The 23,904-nt window shown below is 47.0% G+C and overlaps 1 protein-coding gene across 3 annotated transcripts in view; it reads left to right on the top strand.

Moving 5' to 3' along the window:
• Positions 1-20,090, top strand: part of ANTXR2 (ANTXR cell adhesion molecule 2) — a 154,183-nt gene extending 134,093 nt beyond the window's left edge. For all 3 annotated transcript variants that reach the window (XM_068125462.2, XM_068125464.2, XM_068125463.2), the window contains 4 exons: positions 6,051-6,146; positions 13,725-13,892; positions 15,706-15,786; positions 17,899-20,090. In XM_068125462.2, the coding sequence (XP_067981563.2) occupies positions 6,051-6,146; positions 13,725-13,892; positions 15,706-15,786; positions 17,899-17,928 (375 nt within the window). In that variant the 3' untranslated portion in view covers positions 17,929-20,090. The remainder of the gene's footprint in view (positions 1-6,050; positions 6,147-13,724; positions 13,893-15,705; positions 15,787-17,898) is intronic.
• The last annotated feature ends 3,814 nt before the right edge of the window (positions 20,091-23,904 follow it).

Here is a 23,904-nt window from a genome sequence, read left to right as displayed (position 1 = left end):
GGAGCAGGGGTGGGCACCCGCAGGAGGTTCGGGCTCGGGAGCCGCTACGGCCGCACCGAAACTCGCCTGCGTGTCCAAAGCCGCGTAGTACTTGTCGGCCTCGGCCGCGAACGCACGGGGTTCCGTTGTCGCGGAACCGGCCAACGCGAGGCGGACTCGTGCTGGCAGCTGGCATCGAAATAACGCCCGGAATAGAGCGTTCGGGGTTTCGTCACCCATGAGCGACAGCATATGGTCCATTCGGACCGACGGTCGCATGTCACCGAGCTCGGGGAGGTCCAAGAGGCGATCGGCCCGTGCGTCCACGGTGAGGCCGAACGTGGCGAGGAGGAGACGCTTGATCGCCCCGTACCTCTCGTGGGCCGGTGGGTTCCTCAGGACCGACACGACGTGGGCGGCTGCGCCGGCCCCGAGGGAGGCGACCACATGGCAGTAGCGTGTCTCGTCCGCTGTGATGCGTCGAAGCCTGAACTGGGCTTCGGCCTGCAGGAACCAGATCTCCGCCTGAGCTTCCCAGAACTCGGGGAGCTTCATTGCTACCGCGTTGGTTGCCATGTCGGGTGGTCAGCGACGGCTGACCAGAATGTCGGAGGTCACCAATTAAAGCGCGGTGCTACGCGCGCTTACTTGCTACCAAGGAGGAAGCCGACAACGGGGTTAAACAAAAGAGTCTTTATTCTCAAGAGGTCACTGTAGCACTGGCGCGCTCTGGGCTGCGCGCCCAGTGTATATCCTGAGGCCACGCCTACCCCTCGGGCGTGGCCGCTGCCCACTTGGTGCGCGGGATGATGTCACCACGCCAGTGGGCTTTCGTGTCCGCCACAGTACAATAATGAGTACAGTCTAATGAAACTGACCATGGTGATGATGAACTGGATATCTACAGTACAAGAATAAGTACAGTATAATGAAACTGACCATGATGATGATGAACTGGATATCTACAGTACAAGAATAAGTACAGTATAATGAAACTGACCATGGTGATGATGAACTGGATATCTACAGTACAAGAATAAGTACAATATAATGAAACTGACCATGGTGATGATGAACTGGATATCTACAGTACAAGAATAAGTACAGTATAATGAAACTGACCATGGTGATGATGAACTGGATATCTACAGTACAAGAATAAGTACAGTATTGTAGCGACCCATGGGTCCCCCAAAGCTCGAGACCAGCAACAGAATCTCCTGGCCCAAGCCGGTGACGTAACCGGCGGCCAAACCGCGGCGCCGAGGTTATAATCCTTTGCACCTGTCGGTCACATGACCACCAAAGCGTGCCTCGCCTGAGAGGCGGGGCTTTGGTTCTGATGTATGCTTTTTGGTTTGGATATATATATGCGAACCCGATAAACGGGTTTTCAGAGTTCCCGAGATGATTATACAATAAACATCTTCTCGGACGAGTTTGTGTCTTGTCCGTCACTTCGTCCGTCTCAAGCAGGAGCGCTGCTCCTTCACTGGTGACCCCGAGTTTACGACACGCGATGGACATGGCAGTGTCCCTCAAACTGCCCACTTTCTGGGAAGCACATGCCACCGTCTGGTTCGCTCAGGCGGACTCCCAGTTTGCCCTGCGTGGCATTACGGAGGACACCACGAAATACCATTACGTGGTCGCCGCGCTCGGCTCCGTGACCGCCGCCCGCTGCCTGAGCCTCCTCCAGAGCCCGCCCGCTGACGGCAAGTACGACGCCATCAAGGCACTTCTTCTGGGCGCTTTCGCCCTCTCCCCGGCTGAACGCGCACGATGCCTGCTCGACCTTCCTGAGCTCGGCGATACGCGCCCGTCCGAACGTATGGACTACATGCTCGCGTTGCTCGGCGAGCATCCCTCGGATTTCCTTTTCCAAGAGCTTTTTCTCCGCCAGCTCCCGGCCCAGGTCCGGGTCGCCCTGGCAAGCACGACCATCACGAACCCCCGCGGCCTCGCCAGGGAGGCCGACAAGATCGATTCGGCAAGCCAGCTCGTTGGAGCGGCGAGCCAGCTCGTCGGGGTGGCTGCCGTGAGCCCGCCCGCCGCCCAGTCGGCGCCCGCGGCGCGGTTTCCTGCCCACCCGCCCGACGCCCGCGACGCAGCTTCCTTCCCGGAGGCCGCCGGGCCGGCGCGACTGGCAGCGGCGACGCCGCGTCACCCGGTCCCGACGCGTCGACCGGAGCCCCCGCCAGACCCGGCCTGGTGTTATTTCCACGCCAGGTTCGGGCGGCAGGCCCGATCATGTCGAGCCCCGTGCACGTTCGGCAAGTCGGGAAACGGTCGGGCCGGCGCTCACTACCAGCCATGAGCGCCGGCCGTTCCGGAAACCTGCTATTCATCGCGGACCAAGCGTCGAGGCGGCGTTTTCTCTGCGACACCGGCGCTCAGCTGAGCGTCATTCCCGCTTCGGCGGAGGACAGATGGGCTGCCATTTGCGGCCCCTCCTTAATCGTGGCCAACTGCTCCGCCATCCGCACCTTCGGCCCACGCACCGTCGCCCTCCGCTTCGGCAGCCAGCTCTTTCGCTGGGAGTTCGTGACGGCGGACGTCCCCATGGCTTTGCTCGGGGCCGATTTCCTTTGCGCCCATGGGCTGCTGGTCGACGCTAAACGTCAGCGTCTCGTCAACGCCGAAACTTTCAGCTCGCTGGCGTGCGCCTTGAGCCGTTCCGTGCCCACCGACCTTTCCTGCGTCCTCCCGTTGGCAGACGACTTCGCGCGTCTCCTCGCAGAGTTCCCGGCCCTCACGCGACCGATGTTTTCGGCCGTTGCGGTGCGTCACGGCATCGAGCATCACATTCCCACTACGAGCCCGCCGGTGTTCGCCCGAGCTCGCCATCTCGACCCAGCCAAACTCGCCGTCGCACAGGCCGAGTTCGCCGCGCTGGAGCGCCTCGGCATCGTGCGGCGCTCCGACAGCGCCTGGGCCTCGCCGCTGCACATCGTCCCGAAGCCGGGGGGCGGATGGCGGCCATGCGGCGACTACCGCCGCCTCAACGACGCCACTACCCCCGACAGGTACCCCGTCACGCAAATACAGGATTTTTCCGCCCGGTTGGCGGGGCGGAACATTTTTTCAAAAGTGGACCTGATTCGGGGGTACCACCAGGTGCCCGTCCGCCCGGCCGACATCCCGAAGACGGCCGTTATTACACCTTTCGGCCTCTTTGAATTCCTCCGGATGCCCTTCGGCCTCAAAAACGCGGCACAGGCGTTCCAGCGCCTGATGGACGGCGTGCTGCGCAACTTGCCGTTACTCTTTACCTACCTGGACGACATCCTCGTCGCCAGCACGTCCAGAGCCGAGCACCTCCTCCACCTCCGGACGCTGTTCGGCCGCCTCAGCGAGCACGGCTTGATCGTCAACCCGGCCAAATGTCACTTTGGTGTGGCGACGATCGACTTTTTGGGCCACCACATCACCCGGAACGGCGCCGTGCCGCTACCGGCCAAAGTCGAGGCCATCGCCGCTTTCCCGCGCCCCCGCTCCGTCAAGGCGCTGCAGGAGTTCCTCGGGATGGTGAACTTTTACCACCGCTTCGTGCCCCGAGCTGCGCAACTCATGCGGCCCTTGTACACCGCCCTCCGCGGCCAGCCGGCGAAGCGCGACGTCGTCTGGTCCACGGATATGGACGCTGCTTTCACCGGCGCGAAACGGGCCCTCGCCAACGCCACGCTGCTGGCCCTCCCGGTACCCCATGCTCCCATCGCCCTCACCACGGACGCCTCCGACTACGCCGTGGGCGCGGTTCATGAGCAATGGGTAAACGGGGCCTGGCAGCCGCTCGCGTTCTTCAGCCGGCATCTCCTGCCCAACGAGTTGAAGTACAGCACTTTCGACCGCGAGCTCCTCGGGCTGTACCTGGCCGTCCGCCATTTTCGCCACCTCCTGGAGGGCCGCCCGTTCACGGCCTTTGTCGACCACAAGCCATTGGTTTTCGCCATGGCCAAGGTCACGGAGCCGTGGTCGGCCCGCCAGCAGCGCCACCTCTCCGCCGTGTCGGAATGCACCACGGACATCCGGCACGTTGCCGGAAAGGACAACGCCGTGGCCGACTGCCTTTCTCGAGCCGGCGCCAACGCCGTCCACCTCGGCGTCGATTTCGCCCTGATGGCGACGGACCAGGCCACCGACGGCACGGTGCAGGCGCTCCGGGTGGCGGACACGGGCCTCCGCTTGGCTGACGTCCCCTTCGCGGACACGGTCCTGCTTTGTGACGTCTCCCAAGGCCGACCTCGCCCCGTTGTGCCGATCACCTGGCGGCGTCGCATTTTTGCTTCGCTCCACGGCCTCTCACACCCGGGCCGGAAGGCGTCCCAGAGGCTGGTGTCGGCACGTTTCGTCTGGCACGGGTTGCGACGGGACGTCCGTGACTGGGCCAACGCCTGCACACCCTGCCAGCGGGCCAAGGTCCACCGTCACACCCAGGCTCCGCTGGCTCCTTTCACCATGCCAGAGCGACGTTTCGACCACGTCCACGTGGACCTGGTGGGTCCCCTGCCCCCATCGCAGGGGTTCACCCACCTGCTTACCATGGTGGACAGGACCACCAGGTGGCCGGAGGCCGTGCCCCTCGCCTCCACCACCACCGCCGACGTGGCCCAGGCGTTCATCGCCACCTGGGTCGCGTGTTTCGGCACACCGGCGGACATCTCGTCAGACCGCGGCCCACAGTTCACGTCCGAACTGTGGGGCGCGGTCGCCCGCACGTTGGGCATTACCCTGCACCGCACCACGGCCTACCACCCCCAGGCCAACGGGTTGTGCGAGCGGTTCCACCGCTCCATGAAGGCCGCACTCATAGCCGGCCTCCAGGACGACGGCTGGGCCGACCGGCTCCCGTGGGTCCTTTTGGGCCTCCGCACGGCTCCAAAGGAGGACCTCCAGGCATCCACCGCCGAGCTGGTGTACGGCCAGGCCCTCCGCGTCCTGGGCGAGTTCGTGCCCGACGCCACCAGCCCCTGGTCCGCCGCGCGCCAGCGCATGGACTTCCAGGAGGCCGCCCAACGTTTCGCCCCGGTGCCCACGTCCCGCCACGGCGACCCCCAATCCTACGTCCCCCCAGCACTCCGCACGGCGGAGTACGTCTTTGTGCGCCACGACGCGCACTGGGGGCCGCTCCGGCCACCATACGACGGATCCTTCCGGGTCCTACGACGGGACAACAAGTCCTTCGTCGTCAGCATCGGCGGCCGGGCGGACCGCATTTCGGTGGACCGCCTCAAGCCGGCCCACATGGACGTCGGCCAGCTGCCACGGCTGGCTCTCCCACCGCGGCTCGGCCGCCCCCCGTCCACTGCACCCCCCGTCCGGCCACCCGCCACCACACCGGACCCCCCCCCCCCCCCCCCCCCCCGCGACCAGCCAGGGGTCGTTTCGGTCAGGTCATCCGGACCCCCCTCAGGTTGACCTTCCTGGACCAAGTCGATTCTGGGGGGGCGTGTGTAGCGACCCATGGGTCCCCCAAAGTTCGAGACCAGCAACAGAATCTCCTGGCCCAAGCCGGTGACGTAACCGGCGGCCAAACCGCGGCGCCGAGGTTATAATCCTTTGCACCTGTCGGTCACATGACCACCAAAGCGTGCCTCGCCTGAGAGGCGGGGCTTTGGTTCTGATGTATGCTTTTTGGTTTGGATATATATATATATGCGAACCCGATAAACGGGTTTTCAGAGTTCCCGAGATGATTATACAATAAACATCTTCTCGGACGAGTTTGTGTCTTGTCCGTCACTTCGTCCGTCTGAAGCAGGAGCGCTGCTCCTTCAGTATAATGAAACTGACCATGGTGATGATGAACTGGATATCTACAGTACAATAATAAGTACAGTATACTGAAACTGGTTATGGCAATGCTGAACTGATATGTACAGTACAATAATACGTACAGTATAATAAAACTGACCATGGTGATGATGAACTGGATATCTATACAGAGTTGGTTAAGCTTTCGATGGATATAGAAATTATCTTTGGTTCTTTGGTAAAGGAAAAATTTCCAGAAGTTAATTTAATTTTTATTTTGAACTTGAGAATCAAATTGTTTCTGCAACGTTTTCCAGGAAGAAATCCCTGATCCAGAACCCAAGAAGAAATGGCCAACAGTCGATGCTTCATATTACGGTGGTGGCGGTGTCGGTGGTATCAAGCCAATGGAGGTAAGTCTCTCACCACTTTGATTTGGTTTGATACATTATCTGAACTGCATCTGCATATCTGCATATCTGCATATCTGAACTGCATATCTGAACTGCATCACTGAAATAAAATCCTGGCTTCAAATCAACTTCCTCAAGCTTAACTGTGATAAATCTGAAATAATCATCATTGGCCCAAAAACGCTCACAAAATCCACCCATAACTTTGCCCTCAACATCGACGGTATCCCAGTATCCACCTCCCCTCACATCCGGAATCTTGGCGTCATCTTTGACCAAACCCTTTCCTTCGACAAATACACTAAACAGATCACAAAGTCAGCCTTCTTTCACCTGAAAAACATTGCCCGTCTCCGCTCATCCCTCTCCTCCACGGCTGCAGAAACCCTCATCCACGCCTTCATCACCTCCCGTCTGGACTACTGCAATAGCCTCCTCTATGGTTCACCCTCAAAAATCACCAATAAACTCCAATACATTCAGAACTCCGCTGCCCGTCTACTCACCCATTCTCGGACCCGTGACCACATCACCCCCGTCCTTTACAAGCTTCACTGGCTCCCCATCCCCCAGAGAATCCAGTACAAAATCCTCCTCTTGACATACAAAGCCCTCCATAACTTGGCCCCATCCTACCTGGCTGACCTCCTCTCCAGACACACTCCCACCCGCAACCTCCGCTCTGCTGGTACCAACCTCCTGACCCCCTCCATCCGGACCAAATTCAGATCCTGGGGGGACAGGGCCTTCTCCATCGCTGCTCCCACCCTCTGGAACTCACTACCTCACACCATCAGAGACTCCTCCTCACTCACCACATTCAAAACATCACTAAAGACCCACCTGTTCAACACTGCATTCAACATTCAACCCACAGCATTTAACCCCTGACTATCTCTTCTCCTTCTCCCTCCTTTTGCTTTAAATATTTCCCTATTGATTCTTGTCTTTTTGCAATTGTTGTTTTCATGTATTGTTATACATGAATATTATTGTTATATGCATTATGTTTGCCACTCTGTCAAAGCGCCTTTGGGCTTCTGGAAAAGCGCTATACAAAATAAATGAATTATTATTATTATTATTATTATCCACAAAATAATGCTGGGTAATATTTTCAATAGAGTAACAAGCAAGGCCTTCATCCAACCGTGTGCACAGCTGTTGGACAGTTTGCACATGTGCGATAATGCTGCTCATTCAAATTCCTTACACACAGCTTGACAATGGTGGCACATCACCAGAGGACTTTGTATGTTAAATACTTTGGTTACATCTGTGTTAATCCAACTCAACATCCACTTGTCCTTTTAATCTGATGAGATTATCTGAAACGTAAAGACCGTTGATGATTTATTTAATTAGTAGCATCTGCGAGTTTTTGGATTGCCAACTCTGTCGTCCGAAAGCGCACAGAATTTCCAAAAATCATCTCTGGTCATCCCAAGACTTTTTGTGTCCCACTTAGTAACACCACATTCACTGCAGTGGTGGGCCTAAGCTTATATGCGCCAACTTTTCCTCGCAGTGATGAAATAAAGGTGGTTTTACTCAGAGCTGAGTTGTATTTTTCGATCACTACCAGTTTCAGGTGATCGTCGGTGTTCATGGGTTTCAGGTGATTTTATCGCATGCATCGTCAGTGTTCATCGGTTTCGGGTGATTTTATCGCATGCATCGTCAGTGTTCATCGGTTTCAGGTGATTTTATCGCATGCATCGTCAGTGTTCATCGGTTTCAGGTGATTTTATCGCATGCATCGTCAGTGTTTATCGGTTTCAGGTGATTTTATCACATGCATCGTCAGTGTTTATCGGTTTCAGGTGATTTTATCGCATGCATCGTCAGTGTTTATCGGTTTCAGGTGATTTTATCACATGCATCGTCAGTGTTTATCGGTTTCAGGTGATTTTATCACATGCATCGTCAGTGTTAATAGGTTTCTGGTGATTTTATCACATGCATCGTCGGTGTTCATGGGTTTCAGGTGATTTTATTGCATGCATCGTCAGTGTTCATCGGTTTCAGGTGATTTTATCGCATGCATCGTCAGTGTTCATCGGTTTCAGGTGATTTTATCGCATGCATCGTCAGTGTTCATGGGTTTCAGGTGATTTTATCGCATGCATCATCAGTGTTCATGGGTTTCAGGTGATTTTATCGCATGCATCGTCAGTGTTCATCGGTTTCAGGTGATTTTATCGCATGCATCGTCAGTGTTCATCGGTTTCAGGTGATTTTATCGCATGCATCGTCAGTGTTTATCGGTTTCAGGTGCTTTTATCACATGCATCGTCAGTGTTTATCGGTTTCAGGTGATTTTATCGCATGCATCGTCAGTGTTCATCGGTTTCAGGTGATTTTATCGCATGCATCATCAGTGTTCATTGGTTTCAGGTGATTTTATCGCATGCATCGTCAGTGTTCATGGGTTTCAGGTGATTTTATCGCATGCATCGTCAGTGTTCATGGGTTTCAGGAGATTTTATCGCATGCATCGTCAGTGTTCATCGGTTTCAGGTGATTTTATCGCATGCATCGTCAGTGTTCATCGGTTTCAGGTGATTTTATCGCATGCATCGTCAGTGTTCATCGGTTTCAGGTGATTTTATCGCATGCATCGTCAGTGTTTATCGGTTTCAGGTGCTTTTATCACATGCATCGTCAGTGTTTATCGGTTTCAGGTGATTTTATCGCATGCATCATCAGTGTTAATAGGTTTCTGGTGATTTTATCACATGCATCGTCGGTGTTCATGGGTTTCAGGTGATTTTATCGCATGCATCGTCAGTGTTCATGGGTTTCAGGTGATTTTATCGCATGCATCGTCAGTGTTCATGGGTTTCAGGTGATTTTTTTCACATGCATTGTCAGTGTTCATCGGACCTGTTGTCTTAGGCAAATTTGGCCAAGGCAAATGTAACAGCAATGGAGAGTTGGTCCTTTTACTCTGTATAGAAACTGACCTTGTTGTCACCAACACCTTTTTCAATATGCCTAGCAAGTGATGTTTTACCTGTCAGCACCCTAGATCTAAACAGTGTCACCTGCTGGACTCTGGCCTTAAACTGTGATAATACCTATCACATGTCTGTGTCACTCAAACAATGATGTGTGGTGCCAGTTGTTCCATGGACCACAATCTCAAGTGTGTCCTGAAGCTTGATCTTCATGAGTCTCGTCTGCACCAGCCACCGAGACCAAGCCATGGGCTCGATATTTGTAAACTGCACAAAGATGAGGGAAGACCCATATGTGCGTAGTATTGAGTAACACTTTGGAGACTGCTCCATTAGTTACAGAAGAATCAACAAATCGTGTGTGGGCATCTTTCCGTTCTGCAGTTTATACTTCGGCATTCGCACAGAGTAAATGTGGACATGGTCAATGACAATGACCCAGAGATTGAGAAACGATTCTGTTAATCGTGTAGCCCTCCAGGTACGGCTCAACAACAGGTCTTCTCCAGCTGCAATTTGTTAACATGCCAAATCAAAGGCAAACCTCCAATGGGAATTATAATGCATGGGAAATGGCTGTACCACTTTTAGAACGACCTTTCGAGGCCAATTTTTCTCCGTCCTTTTTGTCCTTTTTCGGACACCTTGGTCTCTTTTTTGGAGCAATGTTTTATGGCCGGATGCCCTTCCTGCCGCCAACCCTGTTAGTCGCCTCTTGCGACATACAGGGAATTACCAGTGAACTGGTACTCAATTTGCCGACCTCGGAAGGATGACAGGCTGAGTCAACCCCCCTGGTGTTAATTCAGCGATCGACCGGGATTCGAACCCAGGATCCTAGGATCCCAAGCCGGCACCCTAACCGCTAAGCCAACACCAGCCTTCACATGGGAGATGACTGGTGGGCTGAAAAAGCTAATGGGATTCAAGCTCTGGTTGATCATGGTATCTCTTGGGGCGTCTTTCAGTCTCTGAAGGGTGTATATGGCCCGCACCAATTGATTAACAGCCCTGTTCTCTCTTCTGATGGCAATGTTCCACTGTCAGATAAGCCAGATATTCGGGCACGATGGAAAGAACACTATTCGTTACTCCTCAATCGACCCTCTACAGCAGACGATGCTGTCTTTGAGTTAATCCCAAAAGGCTGATCCACTGGGAGCTTAACACCATGCCGACTATGAGTGACCTTAAAACCGCAGTGACTAACATGACAAATAATAAGGCTGATGCTCTTGATGGAATCCCTGCTGAAGCATACAAATATGGTGGTGATATATTCCGCAGTGCACTGCTCGACATATTCAATATTTTTGGGAATGTTGGGAACTTCCACAAGACTTTGATCATTACCATCTGTAAGTAAAAAGGTAACTGTCAGGACTGCAGAAATTCCTATTCTCAATTGCTGGAAATATCCCCAGCAAGGTCATTCTCAAGCACCTCCAGACTGTGGTTGAATACATCTTACCTGAATCACAGTGTGGATTATTGCAGGTCATAGTACCATAGATAACCCTGGTGTTGGGCTAGCGGCTAGGGTGCCAGCTTAGGATCCAAGGATCCTGGGTTTGAATCCCGGTCGATCGCTGAATTAACGCCAGGGGGGTTGACTCAGCCTGTCATCCTTCCGAGGTCGGCAAATTGAGTACCAGTACACTGGTAATTCCCTGTTTATCGTAAAAAGGCGACAAACAGGGTTGGCGGCAGGAAGGGCATCCGGCCGTAAAACATTGCTTCAAAAAGGGGACCAAAAAAACAACAACAACCACGGTCCCCGAAAAGGCCAACCCCCGCTTTGCGGGGGAAAATGGCCTCTAGACGGTGGTTGGTATAGTACCATAGATATGATCTTCACATGACAACAACTTAAGGAAAAGTCAACTGAACAGAACATGCCTCTTTACATCGTTTTCGGTAATTTTTCCAAGGCATTTGTTTCAGTTAGTCATGTTTGCACCTTTGGCATATTTTATTGAAATATGGCTGCTCAGATACGTTTGTGTCCCTTTCGCAGGGTTTCCATTAAGGTCGGCAAGTGCAGGTATTCATTGACGGTGAAACTACTGATCCATTCACCATTGCACTTGGCATGAAACGGAGTTGCGTCTTTGCTCCCACGCTGTTTACCCTCTTTTTGGCCGCTGTGCTGGATGTTTCCAAACAGGATGTTACAGAAGGTGTCTATGTGACGAGGCACACTGATGGCAAGCTTTTAACATGTGACAACGTCTCAAAGCGAAGACAAAGATTCGGCAGATGTGTGCACGAGACTTGCTCTATGACACTCATGACATAATGATATCGGTTTAGTTTCACATTCCATGTCCGACCTGCAGAAGTTCCTTGACAGGTTTGCCACCGCATCTGCGGAATTTGGATTCCCCATCAATGTCCGAAAGACCAAGCTCCTTTATAGTAAGCTTTCCAGGGGCAACACAACGTTGGTTGCCACAGTTGCATTGTTTTGACTGTATAAAGAGACATCTCATGGTGACTGGCATATAATAGGTGTACAGAGATGGGAATAAAAGGCAGAAGACAGGTATTGCATGTTGTGTCGGTGCAGCGTGGATCCTCTGTGGCAGAAGCAACCGGGTCAGCGGAGGCAGATTCCAAAATAAACCATCGCCTTGAACGTGCTAGAGGAGTAGCTCAAGTAGATCACTCGGTATTTGTGTGCGTTCACTGTGGAAGAGGTGTGTGGCCTCACACATTGGCTTCCTTTCCCACGAGCGAGCTTGGGCTCGAAGCTTCCTTCAGTCAAACTGAACTTTCCTTGTGAAGAGTCATTCCCCAAAAAAAGAGTTCATTGCTGATGATGATGATGGAATAATCTATATATTAAATTTGCCCGATTTGTTGTCCATCCCTCTGTCTCTCACACTCTTTTTTGCTGAGATGTCATTGCAGCGTTATGTCTAGCGCTAGGCTAGGCCTCTACGGATGTGCCCGTCACCTCGGCATCCAGCAGTCCACCCATCCCGTCGCTTCGCTGATAGCAGTTGAACACCATAACCTATATATCTGACTCTCTATCTGACATTTGTAGGCAATGGCTGAATGCCGGATGCTAGGCATCGCGATGACGGATTTGGTAAGACGGCGTTACCTCTGGGGCGTCATTATGGTGTTATGTCTAGCACTAGGCTAAACGAATTCATAATATTGTTTTTTTGGTGAATAAGTGTTTATATTATTAAAATGAACGCTGGGTTGTTAAATGTGAACAAAAGGCTTATGAAACGAGCATTCTGAGTATTGCGCTGCAATACATGTCCCCTACCAAAGTTAAAAGTGCCATAACTTTGTCAAAAATGATCGAATATGCAAATTTATGCACGGTTGATGCTGGTTTTCAAACTTGATCTGAGGTATGCTGAGACACGTGTGTCACGCCTCGCCTCGTTGATAAGCCCGCAAGGTCGCTCCCTGGAGCAGCCTGCACATATTGCACTGTGTGAATTATATAATTACCAACTCATGGTCTGAGGTACTAGCGATTCAAGAGATATTCATTTTAAAAATATTTTCGTTTAATTAACGATATCTGCCAAACCACGTGCCCTGTCGCAAATTCCAAAAAGACATTTTAGTAGACTGACATGCTGAACAGAGCTGTGAAGTTTCCCCTCGATTGGATCAAAAATGAGGGAGGGGCTCGGTTTTAAAGGTTCATGCTTAAAAACGTCATAACTCTGAAACCATGTGACACATGACGTCATGCTCGCCGACTTTTTTGTTCGTCATGGGTATGCGATTCTGCCTGCAAAGTTTGGCCTCGATCTGTTCAGCCGTTGCAGAGAAAAAGGGGTTTTCGTGTTTTCACGAAAAACAATATGGCGGCCGAACCACGTGACATGTGACGTCATAATTATCATTAAAATATTCTACAGACCGAGTCCCTCCTACGGTGAAAATTTGATCTCAATCGGTCCTATTATTGCAGAGAAAATGTTTTTTAAAGGAAATTAAAACTTAAAATGGCACTGAGTTAAGGATCATCAGAATTATCAGAATTCCTAAAGTTCAAAATGCCATAACTTTGTTAAAAAATGATCGAAACGTCATGAAGTTCGAACTTGATCTGTAACTTATCATGAGGAAACCATGTGCCAAGTTTGAAATCATTAGCATTAAGAGTTTAGAAAAACAGTCCGGAAAACTGTTCTTTGCGTGACGGACTGGCAGACGGACAGACTGACAGACTGATAGACTGACAGACTGATAGACTGACAGACTGATAGACTGACGGATGGACGGACGGAGGGACGGCGTGCAAACCTATAGTCCCCTCCGGTGTACACCGGTAGGGGACTAATAAAGATTTTGCAGATATTAACTAAATAAACTGTATGAATGTACTGTAACATATATAATTTATGTTGTTCACCATCACCAAAACGATGGGTTAAATCCACCTCATTTTAACAAGGAAATCCTAAGCATATAGTTTTAAAGGTGGAAATGGCAGAGGTTTAAATAACAAATGTGTCACGACTCAAACATCTGGATCACATGCTTGGCTGATAGGCCAGGATGCACCTTTACCATACGTACAAACGATATACATCACCAACTCACACAAGTTTTTAATGGTTTCCTGATGTGTTGACAGGTCCGCTGGGGGGGCAAGGGCTCAACAGAGGAAGGAGCCAAACTCGCCAAAGCCAAGAATGCTGTGGTCTCCATGCCACCTGAGGAGGAAGATCTAGTCATGAATACGCCACGAGCTCCTCCTGCGGCTCCTGCGCCACCGCAAACCCACTGGTACACACCTATAAAGGTAATTTGTGGAGGAATCCATTCATTTCCAGAAAAAGATGATGTTCTTCATGCCAGTTGGGAAAAAAAATTTTACACCTAAGATTGTTCAGTATATCATTTAAGAGTAGCAGTAGCAAAAAGGTCATGCATGTATAAGATTGGTCAGTGCATCCTTTAAGAGTAGCGGTAACAAAAAGGTCATGCATGTAAAAGATTGGTCAGTGCATCCTTTAAGAGTACCGGTAACAAAAAGGTCATGCATGTATAAGATTGGTCAGTGCATCCTTTAAGAGTAGCGGTAACAAAAAGGTCATGCATGTATAAGATTGGTCAGTGCATCCTTTAAGAGTAGCGGTAACAAAAAGGTCATGCATGTAAAAGATTGGTCAGTGCATCCTTTAAGAGTACCGGTAACAAAAAGGTCATGCATGTATAAGATTGGTCAGTGCATCCTTTAAGAGTAGCGGTAACAAAAAGGTCATGCATGTATAAGATTGGTCAGTGCATCCTTTAAGAGTAGCGGTAACAAAAAGGTCATGCATGTATAAGATTGGTCAGTGCATCCTTTAAGAGTAGCGGTAACAAAAAGGTCATGCATGTATAAGATTGGTCAGTGCATCCTTTAAGAGTAGCGGTAACAAAAAGGTCATGCATGTTTAAGATTGGTCAGTGTATCCTTTAAGAGTAGCAGTAACAAAAAGGTCATGCATGTATAAGATTGGTCAGTGCATCCTTTAAGAGTAGCGGCAACAAAAAGGTCATGCATGTAAAAGATTGGTCAGTGCATCCTTTAAGAGTAGCGGTAACAAAAAGGTCATGCATGTTTAAGATTGGTCAGTGCATCCTTTAAGAGTAGCAGTAACAAAAAGGTCATGCATGTTTAAGATTGGTCAGTGCATCCTTTAAGAGTAGTGGCAACAAAAAGGTCATGCATGTAAAAGATTGGTCAGTGCATCCTTTAAGAGTAGCAGTAACAAAAAGGTCATGCATGTATAAGATTGGTCAGTGCATCCTTTAAGAGTAGCGGTAACAAAAAGGTCATGCATGTATAAGATTGGTCAGTGCATCCTTTAAGAGTAGCGGCAACAAAAAGGTCATGCATGTAAAAGATTGGTCAGTGCATCCTTTAAGAGTAGCAGTAACAAAAAAAATTCTTCAATATCGTTCTGCCCTCCAGATTTGCAAGAGAGCTGTTCAGCACCATCTCAAATAGTCCCCAATACAAAACCATGATCTTTTCTACCCTTGTTAACCCATCCCAATCCCTCCTCCTTCCAAATTTCCAGTTTTTCCTCCTGAGAGTTTCCTTCTGTATCCCTCTTGTCAATCCCACGCATCCTTTCCTGCTCCACATTTATCCTCACACCTATTATTTCTCCGTTTGCCTCTATCTTGGCCTTCAACTCTTCTGGTGGAGATTTTTTCAGTGTTCTTGCTCTTCCACGAGCCTCCACTCTGTGTACAAAAAAAAACCCATTCTCCTCCGTGCGGTAGCATTCCAGGTACTGCATTTGAATGGTCACGAGTTGCCTTTTGATCAAATGTGAGGTACTTTGATACCCACCTTCTACTGTGCTTATTGAATTCCCAGAGAGAACGAGTGATTTTCTTCATTTTTTTTTTAATGCTCATGCGTTTTATTTTTACGTATTTTTATTTTATTTTTATTTTATGCTCATGCGCACGTTTTTGTTTTTTATGCTTTATTTTTTATGCTCATTTTTATGCTTTATTTGGAAGGTTGCACTAACCTTCAAACTGTGAAAATTGCCATACCTTGAAATACGCAATATGCAGTGTAACGTCTTTATTCAAACTTTTTTGTGCTTCAGACCCGTATGGATGTGCTTTGGGCTCTGCTGCGGCGACAATATGACCGTGTGTCCATCATGCGACCACAAGGTGGAGAAAAGGTAGGTTTAACAACCCAATATTCAAACCACTTCAATTATTGCACACATGGAACAAAAACATTGTCGGGTGTGTATGGGTGTGTTCTCCTCCCTGTGCCACACTTGAAGAAGCCGAGGGAATTTAAAGAATGTCTGGAATCTCAAATTAGCGCCAACCACAATCAGCGAGTATTTAGACTCTGAAAGATAACCTAGTATCCTAATCCGTTTAACCACCTGATCATATTATGATGATAAACAATAGACAACAGCCAGACAAAGTACAAATTGACATTTATGGTTTCCAGTTTAAACCGAATATACCCACGAGTGGATGAGCGAGAGTGAGTCAGTCGGAGCGATAACAAAACCAAATAGAAACACATTTATTTACAGGAAAAGCAAAAAATTAAGGGTTAAGCTCAAATAACCTAAATTAAATAAACCACAAGGACACCATCCTTGATATAGTTTACTTTATCCTGTCTTTATTTAATTACACAAACAATATAAAGGGAAGATTAGAGATGATGATGATGGGGGAGAGTGGACATGTAAAACATTCCCTTTCTCCAGGCTCCAACTCCTAGTTTTGGCTCCGACGTGCAGGCTGGCGTTTCCGCGCACACACGACTGGCTCGAGCTGGATTGCTTGGGTGTGCTCGTGGAATTGCCCGGGATATGGGTGACAACTCCCTTTTCGGATTTGGAACATAGGGGCATGACCCACATCCGTCAGTCGACTCAGGCTGAATAGCTTGTTGAAGGACGGAGTCTGGTAGAGAATCTTGTGCAGAATGTCGCGCATGCTTGTTGAAGATCTGGTGCAGAATCGAAGACCGTTGGCTGCTTCGGTCAATGTAATTAAAAGAACACCGCCTTGCATCATTCCTGTCCCTCATTGGCTGGTGAGGTCTGGAAGAGGTGGAATGGTTCAAACAAGAAAGCATACAAACAAACGGAGTGAAAACTGAGTACTCCCTTTCGGCACGCATCATCGCCGAACCCCCTTCGCCGCCCAGCGATGACGTCATGCAGTGCCTGGAGATGGAATAGGGAGGGAGTAGTGTGCAATATGACCTTCTCACTTATGTTGATAAACTTCTTGATTCGAGATGATGGTGGTCGATGTGTTTTGGGTGTTCTTTCAAAATAAATTCAAAACGAAGAATGAATGACATGGCGAGGAGCGAAGCTTGGGGCTTTTGTTTTTCACCCCTCAGCCCAAATTGGGCCAAATTGGGCTAAGGGGTATTGTCGTCCGGGCGTCCGTCAACTTTTGGTTTCCGTCAATTTCAAGGAGAACAGCTTGTCCGATTAAATTCATTTTTGCAGTGTGTGTTGGGGTTGAGTAGAGGAAGGTTCCTTTCGAAAATGGGCGCGCTGCGATTTTCCATATGGCCGCCACGGTAGCCATCTTGAAATTGGTTTCCGTCAATTTCGAGTAGAACGGCTTGTCCGATTAAATCCATGCTTGCAGTGTGTGTTGGGGTTGAGTAGAGGAAGGTGCCTTTCGAAAATGGGCGCGCTGCGATTTTCAATATGGCCGCCATGGCAGCCATCTTGAAATTGGTTTCCGTCAATTTCGAGCAGAACGGTTTGTCCGATTAAATCCATGTTTGCAGTGTGTGTTGGGGTTGAGTAGAGGAAGGTGCCTTTCGAAAATGGGCGCGCTGCGATTTTCAATATGGCCGCCATGGTAGCCATCTTGAAATTGGTTTTCGTCAATTTCGAGCAGAACGGTTTGTCCGATTAAATCCATGTTTGCAGTGTGTGTTGCGGTTGAGTAGAGGAAGGTGCCTTTCGAAAATGGGCGCGCTGCGATTTTCAATATGGCCGCCACGGCAGCCTTCTTGAAATTGGTTTCCATCATTTTCAAGCAGAACGGCTTGTCCGATTAATTCCATTTTTGCAGTGTGTTGGGGTTGCGTAGAGGAAGGTTCCTTTCGAAAATGGGCGCGCTGCGATTTTCAATATGGCCGCCACGGCAGCCATCTTGAAATTGGTTTCCACCATGCATGGGCTGAGGGGTTACGCCCGCTTTGCGGTGCTATTTATTCAATCTGTAGTACCAGGTATTCTACAGGGTGTCTGTTTATCTGTCTTGTTGATTTTACCCCATCTTCGTTTCAGGGTCGTTGCATGAACCTGCGGCGCACGTGAAAAACACATCTTGTTTCACAAGGATCCCTTGAAGGAGAACGACGATGTAGCACATCTCCAGCAGAAGCTTGGGAGAAAATTCCAGAAATTGTTGAGAGCGGTGTTTCCTGTAGTAATGGGAAAACAAAAGCAAACCAAAGGCAACCAAACACAACCGTGTGCTTCCCAGTTTCCCACCTGTCCACCCGTGCACCTGTGTAAATGGATCTTTTTTTGCACCTTGTTTTAGCCCTTGTGCATTCTCTAATGAATGTTTGTCGGATCGGCTTATGTAGCTTTTTCAAGCCATGGTTTGCATTCCATATTGCAATGCTGATCATTACCCTCGGCAGAGGAGATGGTATTTATTGCATTTGGGTCTGTTTGTCTGTCTGTTTGTCCGCACAGAATAAGTATGCTTTTCTCTGCAACTGTCGGTCCGATTGACAGGAAATTTTCACCGTAGGTGTGCCTCACATATAAAAAATTTTTATAATTATGATGTCACAGGTCACGTGGTATGGGCGCCATCTTGGAAAAAACGAAAACCTTTGCACCTCTATATCTCTGAAAGCACTGCGTAGAAAAAATTGAGACATGGCTCATTGTAAAGAACTCCATGGGGAATAAAATATGCTCATGATGATGTCATAAATGACGTCATAATTCGCCAAGTACAAAACTTCATCCGATCAAGAAGAAATTTATTGAGCGTCATCTAGGGATAAATTGGTGGAGAAAAAATAATAATGACCATCGGCCATGTGGTTCGGCCGCCATATTATAATACAAAAGCCTTAAAAACACTTTTTCTCCTAAATGGCTGAACAGATTGAGGTGAAACATTACATGCATGATTGCATACCCATAAATGAACAAAAAGTTCGGCGATCATGACATCATAGGTCACATGGTCTGGTGGCTATGATTTTTTTGAAGAATAAACTTTTAAAAAGGCACTCCTCCAGAACGGCTGATCAGATCCACTGGAAACTTCACACATATGTTCCCCATGGCTTGGAGATACCAGGGTGTCCTTGAATAATTCACATGTCACATGGTTTGATGGCCATATTAGCTTGAACGAAAATATTTTTAAAATTATATCTCTTCATTGATCGATGTGAAACTTCAAAGTAATGTAGTAGTCATAAAGCCGAACGCATGTTAAAAATTTCAACATGATTGGTCTTACGGTCTTGCAGCCAGTAGTTGTTATTGTTTGAAGAAGAAACTCTACTATATTATCTTCTCCAGCAATGTGAATTTTCAATATATCTATTAATTATGTACTGTTTGAAGTCAGTGGCATCCTGTCTATTAATTACTTACGTCTATTCATTATGTACTATCGGAATGTACCTTTCAACACTTTGGGCTGCTGAGACCTATTGGACCTTTGAAGAACCTTTAAGACCACTAATACCTCAAAATACCCCGAAGACCCTTAAATACCATGAATAACCAGAGGACCACAAGGACCCAAAAGACCCCAAGGACTCGGAAGACCTAAAAGACCTGAGGACTCGAAACACCCAATGACCAAAAAGACCTCGAGGACCCAAAAGAGCCATAGGGCCCTGATGACCCGAAAGACCCCGAGGACCCAAAAGAGCCAGAGGGCACTGATGACCCAAAATACTCCAAGGATGCAAAATATCCCGGGAACTGAAAAGACCACGAGGACAGTCTCATTAACAAAAAATGTTTAAAATACAATACTGAATTCAGTTTTATAAAGAGGATGTCATGTTTCACGCATGTCTTATGAAAGTGGGGTTGTACAAAATAATGAAAGAATGTACAAAAACACCCCACAAAATACACCTCACATCTCTGATTGCTCTTTTTCGTTTTTGTTTGCATTGCATATTGTTAATTATAAACAAGTGCATTATCATCATTACTATTATTATTTCTAGCTCGTAGCCCTGTAAAAAGCGGGTAATGGGATGGTATGGGATTTGATTGCATGGGAGGATCATAGAACAACAGCAACAACACAATAGGTCATGCATGTATAAGACAACAATAACAAGAGGGCGAATTGCTTTGCAATACATGTCTCCTTGTGGTCCTAATGAATGTTCTTGTTCCAAGCACAAAGAGCATAACTCCATGAAAAAATGGCGAAACGCCCCAAACTTGTTCTGCAACTTATCATAATAAAACAATGTACCAAGTTTCCGTTTAATATGCTAAAGGGAATGGGGGAAAACGTCTAAAAAACCATTTCATCATCATTTACCTTCCGAGCTTCTTCTTTCGTGCGCAGAACATGGCTGTGGGTTTGCAAAACCTTTTTTGCCAGGAGTGTGCGTACCTGTATGCCATCCTGCCAACCGCCTTGCCAAGCTGAGTGTGGGTGAACATTCACAATGATTGTATTCCAGTGTGGAAGACTTTATGTGGCCTTGTCACCGTAGTCCGTAGGTTGAACATTTTGGGTGTTTATAGTTGTGTTGAAGAATAGCAACTCTTCCCCATGATTCTTATTTTGTAGGGGGATATCTCAAAAGTATATATCCCACATGAGCAGGATTTCTCAAAAGGTTGTGGACGAATTCAGGCAAAACTTGATGGACAGGTCGAGTGTGTGACAAGGACGAATTGATTAGATTTTGGTGAAGATCTGGATCCTGATGCTAGAAAATTTTAAAGTGATTCTTCACCCGTGAGAGATAGGGCCATGAACGATATCTCAAAACTTGTTGTCGGATCCAAACAAAACTTTGTGGATAAGTTGGATAGGTGACAAGAACAAGCCAATTCGATTTTGGTTCAGGTCTGAATCCAGTACTGAACTGTCAGTGGGATAGAACAGGTAAAGTGTTCAGCCTGACAGAGGTATGCTCTCCACCGATTGCCGTTCCACATACAACAGTGGCACATAACGCCATCTTGTTGGTAGTGGTGGACTGTCAACTCTTTTACACCACAATGGAACGCTCATTACGAGTCATGAAATCTTCCATGGCGAACAAGTAACAACCAATCCGGAACGTATCGCCACTCCATCATCGGATGCAAAGATTCCCGCTGAGGATGACCCGGATAATCGAACTCACACCGGTGAGGTCAATGCAGTAACTACTTAAACAAACTACTCAATTAATGATAATTGCACCACAATTAGCAACAGGCCTACCTCACTTTCAGCAAATTCCTAGTTCAACAATCGAAAACGACCTTCAAGTGACTCGTTGCGAGTGGTTTTTATTATCAAGAGTCAAATTCCACGCCAGTCTTTTCAAATATGACTCGTGACAGACAGGATAACTTGGAGGGACGATAGGATTTGATGCCAAGAACAAGATACGAAACGACAAACAAGAATGTTTCACAAACAAGAATGTTTCACATACAAGAATGTTTCGCAAACAAGAATGTTTCACATTCAAGAATGTTTCACATACAAGAATGTTTCGCAAACAAGAATGTTTCACATACAAAAATGTTTCACATACAAGAATGTTTCGCAAACAAGAATGTTTCACATTCAAGAATGTTTCACATTCAAGAATGTTTCACATACAAGAATGTTTCACAAACAAGAATGTTTTACAAAAAAGAATGTTTCACAAACAAAAATGTTTCGCATACAAGAATGTTTCACAAACAATAATGTTTCACAAACAAGAATGTTTCACAAACAAGAATGTTTCACATACAAGAATGTTTCACATACAAGAATGTTTCGCAAACAAGAATGTTTCACATACAAGAATGTTTCACATACAAGAATGTTTCGCAAACAAGAATGTTTCACAAACAAGAATGTTTCACAAACAAGAATGTTTCACAAACAAGAATGTTTCACAAACAAGAATGTTTTACAAAAAAGAATGTTTCACAAACAAGAATGTTTCGCATGCAAGAATGTTTCACAAACAATAATGTTTCACAAACTAGAATGTTTCGCAAACAAGAATGTTTCATAAACAAGAATGTTTCACATTTAAGAATGTTTCACAAACAAGAATGTTTCGCAAACAAGAATGTTTCACAAACAAGAATGTTTCACATACAAGAATGTTTCACATACAAGAATGTTTCACATACTAAAATGTTTCACATACAAGAATGTTTCACATTCAAGAATGTTTCACATACAAGAATGTTTCACACACAAGAATGTTTCACAAACAAGAATGTTTCACAAACAAGAATGTTTTACAAAAAAGAATGTTTCACAAACAAGAATGTTTCGCATACAAGAATGTTTCACAAACAAGAATGTTTCGCAAACAAGAATGTTTCACAAACAAGAATATTTCGCAAAAAAGAATGTTTCACATACAAGAATGTTTCACAAACAAGAATGTTTCGCAAACAAGAATGTTTCGCAAACAAGAATGTTTCGCAAACAAGAATGTTTCACTAACAAGAATGTTTCACTAACAAGAATGTTTCACTAACAAGAATGTTTCACATACAAGAATGTTTCACAAACAAGAATGTTTTGCTAACAAGAATGTTTCACATACAAGAATGTTTCGCAAACAAGAATGTTTCACAAACAAGGATGTTTCACAAACAAGAATGTTTTGCAAACAAGAATGTTTCACAAACAAGGATGTTTCACTAACAAGAATGTTTCGCAAACAAGAATGTTTCACATACAAGAATGTTTCACAAACAAGAATGTTTCGCAAACAAGAATGTTTCACAAACAAGAATGTTTCGCAAACAAGAATGTTTCACAAACAAGGATGTTTCACTAACAAGAATGTTTCGCAAACAAGAATGTTTCACATACAAGAATGTTTCACAAACAAGAATGTTTCGCAAACAAGAATGTTTCACAAACAAGAATGTTTCGCAAACAAGAATGTTTCACAAACAAGGATGTTTCACTAACAAGAATGTTTCACATACAAGAATGTTTCGCAAACAAGAATGTTTCACAAACAAGAATGTTTTGCTAACAAGAATGTTTCACATACAAGAATGTTTCGCAAACAAGAATGTTTCACAAACAAGGATGTTTCACAAACAAGAATGTTTTGCAAACAAGAATGTTTCACAAACAAGGATGTTTCACTAACAAGAATGTTTCGCAAACAAGAATGTTTCACATACAAGAATGTTTCACAAACAAGAATGTTTCACAAACAAGGATGTTTCACTAACAAGAATGTTTCACATACAAGAATGTTTCGCAAACAAGAATGTTTCACAAACAAGGATGTTTTACAAAAAAGAATGTCACATCGTGGGGTGACACAGGTCTGAAAATGACTGTGAGAGGAAGTTGTTGTGTGCCAGCACCTAATTCTTTGGTATAATTATTGCAAATCTTTCACAGATTACCAGTGGAAAAGCAATGGCAAACCATCCAGAATGATCCTTGCCATGTAACTGATTTGGCAGCACCGAATGGACGGTCGAGGTGAAACGGTTCATCAAATTAGTCTGATTACACATCCTCGGATATGTTGAGGTGGAATGGTTCAAGTCGGATGACACATCCTCGGTTCCTTCCCATATGTTTAAGTCGCTCTAATTGAGTGAAATTCATGCAATTAAACATTTGGCTTGAATGAATGATCGTTTCAAGGCCATTTCCCCCCGCTAGAGCGGGGGTTAGCCTTGCGGGCCCCATAACAATCATGGTTCCCTGTTTTTACCCTGCCCTCGCGAAGTGAAAAGTGGGGTTAAGCATTCAGGTACGTACGTACGTGTGCCATGTGCCGTACGTGTCTGCATTAAAATAATTCATTTCCTCGGCAACCGTTGGTCCGATTGACATGAAATTTTCACTATATGAGCGCCTCCTCCTGGAGAATATTTTAATGATTATTATTGCGTCATATGTCACGTGATGCAGGCGCCATCTTGGAAAAACCTTGTACCCCTATCTCTGAAACCACTCCATGGAAAAAATTGAGACCTGGCTCATTGTCAAGTACTCCCCATGGGGAATAAGATATGTTAATGATGATGTCATTGGTGCCTTCATTATGGCGTCATAATTCGACAAGTACAACACTTATC

The sequence above is a fragment of the Myxine glutinosa genome, chromosome 8 (assembly GCF_964187855.1).
Source record: "Myxine glutinosa chromosome 8, kmMyxGlut1.1, whole genome shotgun sequence".
NCBI classification, from domain to species: domain Eukaryota; kingdom Metazoa; phylum Chordata; class Myxini; order Myxiniformes; family Myxinidae; genus Myxine; species Myxine glutinosa.
This window is presented reverse-complemented; position numbering and strand designations above follow the sequence as displayed.